The sequence below is a fragment of the Drosophila ananassae genome, chromosome XL, assembly GCF_017639315.1.
Source record: "Drosophila ananassae strain 14024-0371.13 chromosome XL, ASM1763931v2, whole genome shotgun sequence".
In the NCBI taxonomy this organism is placed as follows: Eukaryota; Metazoa; Arthropoda; class Insecta; order Diptera; family Drosophilidae; genus Drosophila; species Drosophila ananassae.
This window is the reverse complement of record NC_057931.1, coordinates 10,478,535-10,494,082: the sequence shown is the minus strand read 5'-3', so window position 1 is coordinate 10,494,082 and position 15,548 is coordinate 10,478,535. Positions and strand designations below refer to the sequence as shown.

Sequence of the window (15,548 nt, the reverse complement as noted above, 5' to 3'; positions counted from 1 at the left end):
GTTTTTAGAGTTTATTTTGTTTTTTTTTTTTTTTTTAAATTAATTGCATAAATAAGTTGTAAGTGTAGGATGTGTTTTGGATCAAATGATTTATCTGCTATCAAGTACTACATAAAGGACACACACTTCCACACACACACTCCCACACACACACACACACACACACACACACACATACTCTCTCACAGGCACACGATTATTTATGATTTTTTTTTTGTTTAAGGACTTTACAAAATAAAACCAGGTTCGATCAAGGCATTCTATGTTCATCATATATCAGATGAGGATGTCCTGTGGATGTCCTCGACTTTGTTTTATTTTTTATTTATTTATTTTTTACTTTTTTGTTTCCTGGGGCTCTGATTCTCAACCTATCCTATCCATTCTTCTTGGGTTTTTTTTTTTTTTTTTGAATTTCCCATTCTTTATAAATACATTTTCAATGTTTAACAACAACAATTGAATTCTCATATGTGTATAAATATATTCTATAATGCCTAACGGGCTAATTTACAATTGCATCCCTCTCTCTCTCTCTTTCTCTCTAAAATATCTGTTCAAATATATATAGCTAGTATATACTATATACCATATATAACCATATATATACGTTGTATTGTGTTGAGTTAATTTTTTAAGAAAGCTTTTTTTTTTCAATTTGTCATTTTTTTTTTTTTTTTGAGAAATATGCAATTGCCTTTCTCAGAAAACGATCATCATTTTGGGGGCTTAAGAGAACTATATACGATATATATATATTTTATTTTAATTTGAAATTTTATATTTTTTAATTTTGTATTTATTTTTGTATTTATTTTGTTATGCTTAAACTGATTTCTGTAATTTTTTTTGTTTAGAATTCCTTAGAAATGGAACACAGAGGCCACCAGAGGCACCGAGAACACCGATCATTTGATTGTTTTTGTGTTTGGATTTGCTTTTTGCTTTTACTTTTTGCTTTTTGCTTTTACTTTGTTGTTGAAAAATTTGCATTTTTAATTTGTTTTTTTTTGAAAGTGTATTTTGTGTATTTATCTGTTTCTGTTTTCTGTTGTAAATATATTATATTTCGTATATATATATATGTATTTACAATTTAGTTTTTAGTGGTTAAATTAATAATATAAAATTAGTACTATAAAGTATATCTCTGTATGTTGTTGTTGGTGTGTGTGTGTGTGTGTATGAGGTGTGTGTGTGTGTGTGTGGGTGTAAGTGAGAATACAAAAATGGTTATAAATTAGGATTTGTCATATATTCTATAAAAAATGTATATAATATATATTTGGGGGTAAAGTGGATTATTGAAATGCTCCTGGGTTTCTGGTTCTGTTCTTGTTTGTTCTTCTTTTTTTTTTTAAGGTTTTCTAGTTTCTGTTTCTGTTTTTTATTTTTATTTCGTTTTTTTTTGTTTTTGGATTCGTGCAATTATTAAACTTAAGATCCGGTATAAGGATTATCAGCAGCATTCATTTTTTTTTTGTGCTCTGCATTTCCTCTTAATTAATTATTAAAATTAATTAATTTTATTTTATTTTTTTAAATATTAGTTCGTGCGTGTGGATGTGTGAGGGTCTTGTTGTAGTTGTTGTTGTTGTTGTGTTGGTGTAAAAAAATTATGTAATCTTATAAATCTATAAACCATTTTGTTTATCTTTTCTTCCTTTTTTTTTGTATAATTATTATTATTAATTTTTTTGTTTTTAAGATCTAGCAATTTTGGTATCTATAATACACGAATCGCATGTGAAATATTCCGATAAAATCTAATAAAAAAATATATATCATATATCGTATTCTACAATAATAAAGTAGCATAAGTTTATAGAGTATAAGTATAGCTCTTAACCCTAAATCCTAATTAATAATCTGCATCTGCATTATCCTTTTTCGTTTTTTTTTTTTTTTCTGTTCATCCTGCATCTGTTGGGTTGTATCCTTATATACCTATTGACCTTACACATATTCGTATCCGTATCTCTCGATTTTTCTCTTTTTTACTTTATAGTTTTGTAGTTTTTAGTTATTTTTTTTTTTTATACACAATCAACGTTATGTAATCCTTAGAATAATCTTGATTTTCGCATCTTGTTCGTTTTTTTTTTTAAATCTAAAATTTATATTTTTTTTTTTATAATTTAAGACGCCGCCAGTGCTGGCCCTGGAATCTATGGTCACCTCGTGCTCTGAAGCTCCAATATCCGGCTGCTTCTCCTTCGCCCGATCTCGCTTCTAGCTCCTTGTCAGTCCTTTGAGGACGTACCTCCTCCTCCTCCACCTCCGCCACCACCGCCCAGCTCACCACTTCCGCCTCCCATCTGCTGGGGTATCACCGTCAGACTCTTCGGTATCTTCGACATGATGGCATTCTCGATGAGCTTCTGCTGCTGCTGCTGGTGCTTGATGTTGAAGATGCTGGTGGCCGCCGCCTTGCTGCTTGTGGCAGTGGCCGGTTTCCCGGTGAAATGCGGCAACTTGCTACCACCACCACCGCCCCCGCCGCCGCCATTTCCATTCAGGAGATACTGATTCGAGTCGGGAAAGTTCTTCCACAGCCAGGAGTTGTTGCTGTTGTCCATGGGATTGGGCATCAGCGAGGGGTAGTTGGGCGCCTGGCTGCCGATCTGGGGATTGGTCAGTGCGGGCATCTTTGGCGCCAACCTGGCCAGTCGCAGTCCAGCGCCCACTCCGCCACCTGCTCCCCCAGACCCTCCGCCGCCACCACCACCACCAGGCTGCAGGGTGGGCATATGTTGCTGCTGTTGCTGGTGCTTCTGCTGCAACTGTTGCAGCTGCTGGCGCGCCGTCTGCTGGTGGGCTAGCTTCAACATGCTGGAGAAGGCAGCCGCCGTTGCCGACGCTGCAGAGCTCTGTTGTTGCTGCTGCTGATGCTGCTGCTGTTGCTGCTGATGCTGCTGCTGATGCTGATGTTGTTGCTGCTGCTGCTGCTGCTGCTGATGTTGCTGCTGGGCGTTCTTCAGCTTGGCATTGTTGGCCTTGAGCATCTGATCCCGGAGCAGCTTCTCCCGCCGCAGAATGCACATCCGATTGTAGTCGAAGATGGAGATGAGGTATGGCTTGCCGCCGGACTGGACCTGCACCAGGGCCGGCAGCCTCCGCCCGTCGGCGGTCTGGTACAATGCATGCGTCTTATTCGGCACCTTGTTCTGATCCTCCAGCGGTATCAGCGTGGGCTTCCAGCTCTTGCTCTCGTGCCGCTCCTGGGGCGTCAGTGTATCCGGCAGTATGACGACATTCGGTGGCGGCGGGCCACCACTTGCTCCTCCCCGGTTGCCCGACGGCCCACCGCCTCCCGCCCCGCCAGATGCTGGGCCGCCGGCTACTCCAGTTCGTGGCAGTTGCAGCCTCTTGCCGGAGAGGTTACCCAGGAGGCTGTTGTTGGCGGTGGCACTGGCCCTCCTCCGGTGCAGGCTGATCAGCTCCGGCGGGGAGTTGAGCAGCTGGGCGACGCCCGATGGCTTCAGTGGAGCTGGCGCCTCAGATCCCTGCTGATGATTGGCGGCAGCCTTCTGGGTGTTGCCCAGCATCTTGGCCATGTCCAGGAGCTTCTTGTGCTGCTTCTGGTCCTGGGCCTGCTTGTTGGCCAGCGAGGCGATCGAGGGCACCGACGTTATCGATGCCATCGACGGAGTGCCGCCGGATTGCTGGGTCTGCGAGGCGGGTGGAGTCAGTGGCACAATCTCGACGGCCTTGTTCATGCCCAGGAGATTGGTCTTCAGGATGCTGCGGCTGTTCGCATTGGCGGCGACCAGCGGCGGTGCCTCCTTGGCTTGCGATTGGGACTGTGACTGCGACTGAGACTGAGACTGGGAGTGGGAGTGGGACTGGGCGGCGGACTTCGTCGTCGTGGGCAGCACCACAGCCACCTCCTCGGACGTGGAGGAGGCGGCGGCGGATGGCTGGGCGGGCTTGTTGTCCTTCGGCCGGGCTATGATCGTCACTGCATTGGAGCTCAGCTGCTTCGTCAGCTTGTCCACACTGAGCCGTTCCAGCGGGGACTCCGCTTGCCGATTATCCCCGCCCGCTCCCGACTCTCGATCCTCCGTGGAATCGCCGCCGTCCTCCTCCTCCTCGTCGTCGTCGTTCAGCTCCACCAAGGGGATGATTGGATCCGCGGATGGCGCCGGATCCGCCGACAACGATGATGAGGAGGAGGGTGTGGTCAAGGCGGTAGCCAGGACACTGTTACCGCCCGTTGCCGGATGTGAGGATGTTGCAGACTGGGCTTTCGATGGAGGTACTCCGCCCAGGCCACCGCAGTGACCATGATCGAAGGAGTTCAGCCGCTGGCGTACCGTTTCCGTGTAAACGGAGGCGTTGGAGGAGGCGTGCGGCGCCAGGACGAGATCTCCGTTGCGATAGTACTTCTCCAGGAGTATCAGGTGCCGCAGGAAGGAACTCTGGTTGCCGTACGGCTTCTGCAGCTCCTCCCACAGGCGTCGCGTCGGCTCGTCGTACTGCAGGAACGTCTGGACGCGCGTCCATCCCTCCGGCGTCCTCTGGCTGCTGCTGCATCCGAAGGGCACCTTGAACTGCACCCCCAGCTCCTCCTCGCCGTGGAACAGCTCTCGCATCGATATGTTCGGGTTGCTGCGCAGGACGTTGGAGATATCGGCACCAGAGCCACTTCCTCCTGATCCACCAGAAGCGCCACCCGTACCGGCTCCACTTCCTCCTGTTCCTGCCGCTCCGCCGCCTCCTGCGGCTGCTGGTCCGACCTCGGCGCCCAAATTCTGCTGGAGGATGGCCTGCAGCTTGGACATCTGCTTGCTGTTGGCGTCCAGATTCGTTGTCGAGGAGCTGCTGGAGTTGGAGTCTGTGGGCCCGTCGTAGTCCACCACCATGGGCATTTCGTGGGAGTCCTCGCCGCCCTCCACCGCAGCGTCCTTGGCGGACTCCGCCGGATGGGGGACTTCCTCCTCGTCCGCCTCGGAGACCTCGTGACTGCCATCCTGCAGGTTGTGCACCTTAAGGAGCCTATTTTCGTTCGAAATAGAAGGATTAGAATCAAGTGGTTGAGAATCTTTAAGGGATTACTCACCTCTTCCGGTAGTTCTTGACGAACTCGGCCTTCTGGGACTTGGTGCTGTCCGGAGGCTTCATCAGCAGGTTGGCGAAGTACCGACAGAGCTTGCAGACGGCGGTGCCCATGCCCAGTTGCACGGGGATTCCCATCTCGGAGAGTGCCTTCTCCAACCGATCGGTGTCCTGCTGGAAGAATTTCATAAAGTTCAGGTTATAGGAATTTGGGATAAGAGGAAGGAGAGGAAGAGATCCGGAGACTCACCGTGGTTATGTTGTACATGTGGTTCTTGCCCAGACGCCGCTTGCACAGCACACAGCCGGAGAACTGGATGACGGTGTTGTAGTGCGCCTCGCACAGCCAGACGATGGAACTGCCCGCGGGTATGTCCAGGTTCAGTTGGAACTTCTTTACGCTCTTGCGGATGCACTTGCGCCGCAGCGAGTGCCCAGCTCCCTCGGAGCAGTCTTTGACGGCGCAGGCCCGAATGGCACCACCACCACCACCTCCGCTGGCAGCTCCGCCCACGCCAGATGACGTTGTAGAGCCACCTTCTCCGCTACCCGATGGATCTGTTAGACTGCCATCGCCTGCGAAGTGTTTCTCCGCATTACCCAGACCCGTCTCGAGGTGGCCGGGAGCCGAGAGGCGTTTCTTGTAGGAGGGGGCATTGGCTCGACGGTCCACATGGCGGAAACAGGCGTCGCAGAGGCAGTTATCCACCGTGAGTTTCTCCTCATCTGGAAGGGAGGAAGTTCAGGATTAGCTTGGGAATCTTCAGAGTCTGGAGGATACTTACTGGCTAGGATCTTCTGCTGGCGCTCCACGGACTTGATCTGCCCCACGTGGCAGGGCGTGTCATAGAGTCCGAACTTTCCACTGCAATAGTAGCACTGATCCTCGCACAACCGCCCCGGATGGAACTTGAACGAGGAGGCCTTCTCGGGTATGAGGATCTTCTCCTTTTCGTCCTTCTTGACCATCTGATAGAAGCCATGTTCGCCCTGGCCCAAGCCCTCCGAGTGAGATGAATCTGTGGAAGAGGAAAGTCCTAGATTAGGACAGAGTCTAGAAGCCAAAATAGTCCTTGACAGTCCGAGAGAGAGGGGGGATGTGGGGAATGGATATCTGGGGATGAAGGTGATCAGTGACGGTGCCATATGTACAGTGCAGGACGATCAATGGATGAAGGATGAAGGAATCTCACAAACTGAACCAAAAAATGAGGAAAACAAAAGAGAATTCTGACTAGTTTCTGGAGAGGATTGGTTCAGTTCAGACTTCAAAACAATGAGAGAGAGACGGCCATCGAATAGATGATGGGATGATCGTTGGGATGGATCATAATACGCACTGTACTGGACCGAAGAATGGTGGCTGCCACCGTGCGAGGAGGCTACCGCGGAGTGGTTGTTAGTTGAGCTGAAACGGTTATTGGTCTTTCGGCCGGGATTACCCGTAGTGGTCACTCCACTCGACTTCTGCGCACCTTCGTTCTGGAAAGGAGAACACATACCATTAGTTATTTGGACAAATAGAACTCCCCAAATCCCAGGCACTCACCTCATTCTGGATGGTGTAGTAGGAGTCTTCGGTTGGCTGGTCGGCGGATCGGTCTGCTGCCCCGTGTCCTCGGGCCCGACCCTTCTGGAATGTCATCTTGAGGGATTGCCGACGCACTCCGGCTACGGCTCCCGTTGCTGCTCCCACGCCGGAGGCGCCCATAGCACCACTCGATTTGCGCGTCGCACTGCCCACCGAGGAGGAGCCGGCGGAGACAGACGAGCCACCACCGCCACCGCCGCCGCTGCCATGGATCACAGTGCCGGTGGGCAGGCCACTGCTGCCGCCGACGCCTCCATTGCTGCTCCTGTTCAGCTTTATCACCGTCTTGAGGGTGCCGCTGGACTCGACGTGGGTGGCACTGCTGCCACCGCTTCCGCCGCCACGCGCCCCCTGCCGCTTGTGCTGGTGGTGCTGGTGATGGTGTTGCTGCTGCTGCTGGAGCTGGGCCTGGCGGGTGTGGGCCTCCTGCAGGTCCTGCCGCCGCTGCTCCGCCGCCTGAAGCGTCAGCAGGCCGAGGTTCTGCAGGTGGATCTCCTGCTCCCGCCGCTGCTGCTGCTGCTCCTCGTCATCCTCCTCCTGCTTCCCATTGCTCGGCTTCTCGTCCAGCTCCTCGTCCTGGTCCACGTCCATTTTCTCCGTCAGCTGCAGCTCCAGGTCCAGATGCTTCACCTGCTCCTCATTCTTCACCGGCAACCCCTCGTCGTCCTCGTCCTTGAGCGCCAACTGGATGTCCAGACCATCGGGGGCAGTGGCGTCCGCCGCGGTGGACAGGTTCTCCTTGTTCTCCTCGGGGAACTCCACCTTGTCCACCAGCAGCTGCTCGGCCTGCTCCGTGATGTCCAAAATGTACTGGTTCACCATGGCAGCGACTACCTCGCCCGTGCCGACATCCTCCTCCAGCTCCTCCTCCAGCTTGGCGACTCCCGCCTGGCTGAGGGGATTCCCTGCTGCGTCCAGGACTCCTTCCTCGACCAGCTTGTCCATTATCTCATGGTCAGAGTCCTCATAGCTGTTGGGCTTGGTCTGCCGAACTTCTGGGTCCTCCTCCGGCTCCTCCTCCTCCGCTTCCGGCTGCCCCCGCTCATGCTGGGCGGCTCCGTTGAGGAGCAGGCCGTGGTCGAGTAGCACCTCGGATCCCTCGCCGCTGTCGTCCAGTCGCAGGTCGCCCGTCTTCATGGACCCTATCGAAATGGAGTCCTCCGCCTCGGCTGTGATTTCCGCCAGACCATCGGCCAGGATTTCCGTCTCCGGCTCGGCCTGATCCTCCATCTTCGCCGCCTCGCTGTCCGGCTTGGACTTCTTACTGTCCAGCTTGGGCGACTCCTCGACCACCATCTCCTCCGACTCTGTCGCATTGCTGCTGACCGTCTGGACGATCTCGCCCAGCTCCGGATCCTTCTCGATGCCCAGATTGTTGGCCAGGAACTCGGGCTTCTTGTAGAAGTTCCGCACACTGACGGCGCTCACCCCCTCGCTGACCATCTCCGGGCTGAGGGACGGCGCCTTGCCCACCGCCCCTGTTCCGGCTGCTCCTCCCGCTGTGGCCGCTTCCCCAGCTGGCTGGCTGGCGGACGCATCCTCGGGCGGTGGCAGTAGGTCCTTGGGTTTCGCCGGATCCGTTTCCACGGTTAGAGGTTCTATGCAGGAATGGCCATTCGATCCAGATGAGGCTACGGCTGGCGCGGATGAGGCACCCGTGGATGTGGAGGGCAGGCTGCTCTCCGCCAGCAGAAGGCTGTCCTCGAACTCGGCGGTGAGCTTCTCCTGCTTGATGTCCGCCGCCGCCAGCAGGAGATCGTCCATGGAGGACGCCATGCTGTCTTTGGAGTCCTCGTCCGCCGCTGTCCCGCCCTGGGAGCTGGTGGCCAGGGAGCTGGCCGACGCCGTTTTCCGTGTACTGCTGCCGACCCGCCGCCGTTTCGGTGGCGCCGCCGGCTCCTGGGCCGGTGGTGTTTGGCCAATGACACCCGGAGATCCTGCCTTGCTCAGCCGGGTGGATCGCGTCGAGGTGACGGCCGCCGGCGAGGCTGAGTTTCGGTTCTGCGGCCGTCCACGACCCCGTCTCGTCCCACCGGATATTGGAGCTGCTGGAGCTGCAGTTGCCGTCGGCGGCGTCACCACTTCGCTGGCCTCCATGGGCTCCTGCTTCATGGGCACATCCTCCTCGGCTGCCGGCGCCTCCGCCTCCTCGGTCTTCACCACCTCCACCTTGCTGTACTTGGCGGCATTGCTGGCTTCCGTCTCGGCTTCCGCATCCTCCGATCGCTTTCGTTTCACGGCCGGTTCCAGGGGTGGTGCTGCCACCGTCTGTGCCTTCTTCCGGCGTCCTCGAGCTGTTGTTGTGGGTGGCGGTTGTTGTTGTGGTTGCTGCTGATCCGCTGCCGCTGCCGCCGCCGCTGCTGCTGCTGCTGCTGAGGATGTGGCCGCCAGATTGGTGGCCGCTGTGGCGGCTGCTGCCACGGCAGCGGAGGAGGAATTGGCGGCGAAGCCCAGAGTGGAGGACTGGCGGCGATTGCGGGTCACACGGGTGTTGGTGACCTGATGCTCCTGGGCGTGGGATTTGCGGGTGACTCGGTTGCAGGTTGTGGGCGTAACTGGCTCCTTTTTGTCCTTCGGAGACTCCTTTTCTTTTTCCTTCTCCTTTTCTTTCTCTTTATCCTTATCCTTCTCTTTGTCCTTTTCCTTCTCTTCCTCTTTGACCTTCACCTCCTCCTTCTCTTTCTCCTTCTCCTTATCCTTATCCTTTTCAGTGTCTTTTGTGTCTCTGTGGTCTTTTTCGTCCGCGGCAGCTGCTCCTGGCAAGGACTCTGGTTCCTGGCTACCCTCCGCCGCCACTGGCTCCTCCGGCGCCGCCGCTGCCGGCTCGGGCGTCGCGCCAGTGGCCTCCGCCTCCTCGGACTTGACTTCTTTGGCTTCTTTTAGATCCTTGATGGACTTGCGTCCTCGTATAACTGGTGTCACCGCTCGCTCCACGGAACTCTTGCGCTGACTAACGACTACTCCGACTCCGACTCCGACTGCCTCTTCACTGTCGCCGGCGGCGGTGGCGCCTCCGTCACTCCCGACAGAGATCTCCCGGCGGGCGGTCGTCGGCGAGCTGAGCAGGAGCAGGGGCGATGAATGGCGAGTGATTCTTATGCTGGCTGTTGTGGGCGTGGCCACTGGCGTAGGCGTACGGGTTTTAGGGGAAGGAGATAACTCCTTTGACTCCTTCTCCTCCTTGCCCTCCGCCTCCTTTTCATTGGTTTCCATTTCGGATGATTCTTCGGCTCCTCCATCCACTGTTTCGGTTCCTTCTGTGGAGGATGGTGGTGGCGCAGATTCATCTGCATCCATGGGCGTGGGAGTAGTGGATGATGTATCCTCGCCAGCTTCTGACAAAGATTCCCCTGGTCCACTACTAATAGTGGTGGTGGTTGGATTATCATTGGCATTGGCATTGTCATCCAGGGCACCTCCTCCTCCTCCTCCTCCATCGACTGCGACTCCGGTGCTACCACCTCCTCCTCCTCCTCCTCCGCTACCGCTACCACCTGACTTCCGGCTAGACATTCTCGAGGGGCCCTGGGCAGCTGAGGCAGACGTTGCTGCTCCTATGATGGCTCCCCTGTGGCCGCCTCCTCCGGCGCCTCCTTGGCAAACAGTTGCTCTAGCTGCTGTTGCTCCTCCACCTCGCGATCCGATGCTGTTTTAGTCCAGTTCGTGTCGCAGTGATTTGGTCCCATTGGTTGTCTTTGATGTGGAGGATTGCTTCTGGAACAGAAGGATATATTTATTTTAGAATTATTTTAAAGAAGATTAAAGGCTCTAGGGTGTCTTGTTGGGGTTATCTCTTAGAGGAAAGTATTCTTTCCGGTAGTATTACTTATACGCCCTGTGGTACCATTTTCTAGTAATCTCTCTCTCTTAACTTCTAGAAGTTAGTTCTTAAGTCTAGTCTTGAAGAAAGCCATTAAATCTTTAAGAATAGTCTTCCATTTCCAAGGACTCTCTTTGGATTTATAGAAAAATAATGATAACTAGGCAACCCTGTCCGTTAAAGTGTTAATTTTTTTTCATAAAAAGATAATCAAAAGAAGAACAAGAAACCAAAATCTAGGCTAAAACAAATATCTAATTGAAAATGACTTTTTAATGGCTCGGCTTTCACCACCCGACCACCTGGCTTTTGTGGGTTTTTTTTTTTGTGAAGCCTCCGAAGCCTCCGCCCGATCGAGGGCAGCTCCAAAAGCCAATATCCCCAGGATAATATATCCCCAGACCACGGTAGACGGTAGACGGTCTTTGGTCGACTAGAACATTAAAACATGCTTCTGCGGTTGCCAGCAAACCCCAAGCCTAGCCCCCCTTACTGACACCTCCCTCCCTCCCTTTTGGAATACAAAAAACAAGTTTTGGCAGCAGCTGGGAGCTTGGGAGCTGCGAGAATGCGAGGAAAGCGAAACGGTAAGAGAGACTCTGACAAAAAAAAAAAAAAAAAAAAAAAAAGACAGGGGATGGAAGACTGGAGCAACGCCAAGAGAAGACAAGAAGCAAAAAGAACAGCAAAAAAAAAATTATGGGGGCATGGTGTTGAATAATCCTCGAAGAATTGAATCCTGGCTTCCTTTTTGCTCATTTTGTTGTTGTTGTTGTTGCTTCTGTTGCTCTTCTCTCTGCTGTGCTGTTCTTCTTCTTCTTCGATCCGGATTTTATTATTTGACAGGCGCCATTTTAGTGTGACCAGTCGCACGGGGCGAGAGGGAGAGTGGTAGAGAGGGCACGAGCGTGGCATTTGCTTTAGTTTGGTTTTTTTTTTTTTTTTCTTTGGATTTTTGGTTTGGGAATTGCATTTTGCACCGGCGACCTTTAATTTCCACCATTTTCACTCTCACACTCGTCCAGACACACACTCTCTCACACACACACACATACAGACATAGTACACACATGCAACGCCACCACCCTCTGAAGAAAATCACAATGGCAGCGAAGCGAACGAATAAAGGAAGTAAAAGCAAATGGCAAATAACAAAATGAAGACCCAGTTTGGTGTGTGTATACACCATTAAGTAGAACTCTCACACACACAAATACAAACACACCTTTGCAACAAGCACGCTGTGTGCAAAAAAAAAAAAATAATAAAAATAAAAATAAAAGAGAGAGAAAAAAAAAAGATTGTAAACACTGATACAGGCAACGAAGTAGAAACGGAAACTGGCCGCACAATTTTCACAAAAGCGGAAAAGTTGTCAAAAGAATTGCCACCAGTGTTGCCACCAGGTTGCGGTACTCGCTCTCACTCACACTTACGCATGCAAAAAAAAAATGGGGAAACAAAAAAATGAAAAACCGTTCAGGCAGTTGCAACAAAAACAGGCACGAACACTGGGGGGCTGCACAGGGGGAGGGGGGATGGAAGGGTTGGAGGATCGGGGGGGATGGTAGGACACAACAAACACACACACACTCACACACGCAAAAAAAAAACATACGAAAATTGGTAAAATAGAGTTTTTATGAATTTTGATGCGGCTACTACTGCGGCGGCTGCTTTCTGTTTTTTCCGCTTCTCCGTTTTCTTTCGCATGACGCGCGAACAGCAGCAACAGCAGCAGCGCTCACTTGTCTCTTTCTTTTTACACAAACACTAACGCAAAAACCGAACGCTACGCGAATATACTTTACTTACTTTTTAATTCTCTTCTGATTCTACTCTGTATGCTTCTACACTCTTCTCATACATCCATTTGCGAATTTTCCTCATTCATTTTCATTTATTTATTTATTTATTATTTATTTTTTTTTGCTGCTTGTTTTTTTGTTTTTAAGAGTCCAGGATAGCACCGATTAGGCGGTGAATTAGTTTAGTTTAATCCTACCCGGTCACTGGCTACGCGGCACACAAATCACCCCAGAGGCACCCAGCAGACGCAGGAGCAGGAGAACAAACAAAAAAAAATAATAATAATAATAAAATAAAATGCAGAACCCGAACCGAGAGTGAGTTGTGAACGCAAACACGGTGCGAAGCGAAATAACGAGCGAGAGCGTTGTGCCCTGCTGCTGTCTTGCTGGCTATGCTCTATCTCGCTCGCTTCCATCGACTATCGCATTCGATTTGTTTTCCATACATATGTATCTTTGCTCTGGGTCCTTTTTCTTGGTCCTTGGGGTGGCAACTCATAATCAGGATTTTTCTCTATATTTTTGTAGGTTATGTTCGAGGTCTTTTTAATAATAATATTACATAATTAATTAATATTTCTAAAGATTTTTTAGTTTTAGATTTATTTAGAAAAATATATAAGATATTTATATAAAATATTCATTAACAAGCCATTTTACATAAATATCCTTAATAATAGTCATAATTATAAAATAAAATAATAAATTGACAATTTCTTTTATTTATTATATTTTAATGAATAAAATTATATTTATTTTATGGTTTTTAAATAATAACTTAAAGATATTCTACAAAAATAAAGTCAAATCATATTTACTCTCTATTTTGTAACAATTATTACAGTTATCTTTTTTGTAACAGTTATTACCGTTTTATTTCTACTTCATAAATATTACATTTTTACAAAGAAAACAAAACAAACAAAATTTAAATTTAAATTAGAATTATATTCCAGTTGGAAAACCTGTACGCACTCCCACAAAATATACACAAAAAAAAGGACAAATTTGGTGACATGTATTCCTGGAAAATTGCTTTTGCTTTTAGGGCATTGCCAGGTCGACGTATTGAGTTTTCCCGGCCTACGTGTTGTTTTTGGCAAATGTTTGCTGCCTCTCGCCGCATGCTCTCTCTCTCACTGTCTCTCTCGCGTTCTCTTGCTCTCTGGCTCTCTCGTCGCCGCTCTCGCTCTTCGGAAACTCGCCGCAAATACGGTCTGCTGTGTCTGCGTCTTTTGTGTTGCGAAAGCAGAAAAAGGACTCGGGCCGTAAGGGGGTGGCTGTGTGTGTGTGTGGGTGTGTGTGTGTGTGTGTTGCCTTGTTAACGCTTTCGCTCTTTTAACCAAGCATCCTTTTGGCTTTTCCGGAGTTTTTCCTCAACTTGTGATGCTGTGGCGTAGGTTGTTGCTGTCTGTTATGGGCCTGGGCTACTGGGCATGTCCTTGGGGCCAGGGGGTTGCTTGAATCCTGCAAGTGTCAGGTGGCATATCAGCTCCTCTTAACCGTCCTCCCACCGCTCCTCGACCCGACCCGACTCGACTCTAACCCAATTTCCCCTCACACACACTCTAAGGGCCATTCAAGGACCCTTTTGCGGGTAACTGGGTTAAAGGCAAAAAAAAAAAAAAAAAAAAAAAGCTTTAATTGTTAAGTGGAAGCGAGGGAATAATCAATAGCTTTTACTGCAAACGCCATGGCATTATTATGCACTCTTCTTGCTCTGTCTACTCGGATTTTCTTGAGGAAAATCAGAAAATCAGAAAAGCGGAAAAGCAGAAAAGCGAGAGAATATGAAGAAATGTGGAAAAGTGGGTCAAGTGGGTGGAGAAGGCTGGTCTGACTGGCAGCCTGGCTGGCAGGACACACGATGGCAGCATTTCCGCTGCCATGACATCATCAATTAGCCACGAAGGCCGCCCTTCGATCGATTATCCTTCACATTAAAAATTAAGATCAATATTTCAAGGGGACTCTCTGTATACAGAAATAATGTCAAATAATCCCCCTGGTAGAATCGGATAAACGATAAAAAAGACTCCTAGCCAAATGGGTAGGAAAATGTGGCATGGCTCTATTTTGGCCATTTGCATTACGCCCACTCGATTAATTTCACCTAGAAATTGTTGCTTTTTTTTTTTCTTCTGTTTTTGTTGCGAGAGACGCATTTACATACATTACACACACACACACACACTCATAAGTATGTGCGTGTGTGTATTTGTGGAAAAAAATGGCCGACAAAATGCCACGCAGCAAAGCAGAAGCAGCGATAGGCAAAAGGCGAAAGAAAGCGAATATAAGGCACAAAGCAAAGCACATTGAGCGATAGGTGGATTGGATAAAAAGAAAACTTCCGGCAAAGCCAAAGCTCAACGAAAAATCGACAAAAAAAAAAAACAGTCATTATATGAGTCTGTGTATATACAAATACACTCATACAAAAAAAACAAAAAATAATACAATATGAAAACCCACGTGAATCAGAGAGAGAAAACAAGAGAGAGGGCAACGGAAAGAGCATGCAAGAAGGAGAGAGAGAGCGTCAGCGGCCGCCTGTGATCGCGGCGAATTCAGATTTATGAGAAGTCTTGTATTTTTAAGCGATTTTCCCTATTTTCCAGCTTGTATGGCCCCCCCCCCCCCCCAATTCGCAGACGGCTAGAAAACAGTTAAATTCCACACGCAAACAAAGCTTTTATGACCACAAAATCGCACACATGCAAACTGCTCTCTCCCCCTTAGGTCTCGCCCCCCACCACCACCTCTGGCTCTGACAACCGACTCTCTCTTTCTCTCGCTGCTCTTTTTTGCAATTTTCGGAGGCTTTTTTCATGTACTTTGAGTCTGATTTTTATTATATTCTCCTTTAAATATGATTCTACTTAATGTTTTCTAAATGTTTTATGTAGAAAATACCTCATTTAGATGGGTTTTGATAGCAAAAGATCGAATGGAAAATTTAGTCATTAACAGAAGGTTCTCTCGCTCGCCACCGCCCCTCTCCCCTGACGCAAACAATCACAGGCATTTTACTCGCCTGTTTTTCAAGGGAATTGCTATATGAAAGACTGTCTAAATGTGTTTTAATGAAGAAGCCAACTCCCTTTTACCTAAAGACAATAAGAATGGCCTGATAAATAGAATAATATTTATAAAAATCATATAATTTAATCATAAATTTATTTTAACAGCCAGTTTACAGAGTGCTGTTAAGCGCAGACCTGCTCGCTGTTAGTTCCCTGTTAAAATGCATTAGTACTTTTTCCGC

General features: G+C 49.1%; 1 protein-coding gene across 7 annotated transcripts; it reads right to left on the bottom strand.

Moving 5' to 3' along the window:
• Position 1: 1 nt before the first annotated feature.
• On the bottom strand, positions 2-12,682 carry LOC116655460. 7 transcript variants are annotated; one of them, XM_044717017.1, is made up of 7 exons: positions 12,285-12,682; positions 6,608-10,363; positions 6,399-6,540; positions 5,844-6,077; positions 5,309-5,784; positions 5,063-5,232; positions 2-4,998 (listed from the first exon to the last, which is right to left on the bottom strand). In XM_044717017.1, exons 2-7 carry the CDS (start codon positions 10,160-10,162, stop codon positions 2,244-2,246), a joined length of 7,332 nt encoding a protein of 2,443 aa, XP_044572952.1. In that variant the 5' UTR covers positions 10,163-10,363; positions 12,285-12,682; the 3' UTR covers positions 2-2,243. The 7 variants fall into 7 exon arrangements, with proteins under 7 accessions (XP_044572952.1, XP_044572955.1, XP_044572956.1 ...); XM_044717020.1 differs by having other exon boundaries at positions 5,063-5,229; XM_044717021.1 differs by having other exon boundaries at positions 6,501-6,540.
• Between the last annotated feature and the right edge of the window lie 2,866 nt (positions 12,683-15,548).

Bases quoted from the DNA above. Each gene is read 5' to 3' on its own strand.
- LOC116655460 (XM_044717017.1), bottom strand. From the start codon at position 10,162: ATGTCTAGCCGGAAGTCAGGTGGTAGCGGTAGCGGAGGAGGAGGAGGA. The intron at 6,541-6,607 runs GTGAGTGCCTGG...TCTCCTTTCCAG, and splicing joins ACTACACCATCCAGAATGAG to AACGAAGGTGCGCAGAAGTC. The intron at 5,785-5,843 runs GTAAGTATCCTC...CCTCCCTTCCAG, and splicing joins CCAGCAGAAGATCCTAGCCA to ATGAGGAGAAACTCACGGTG.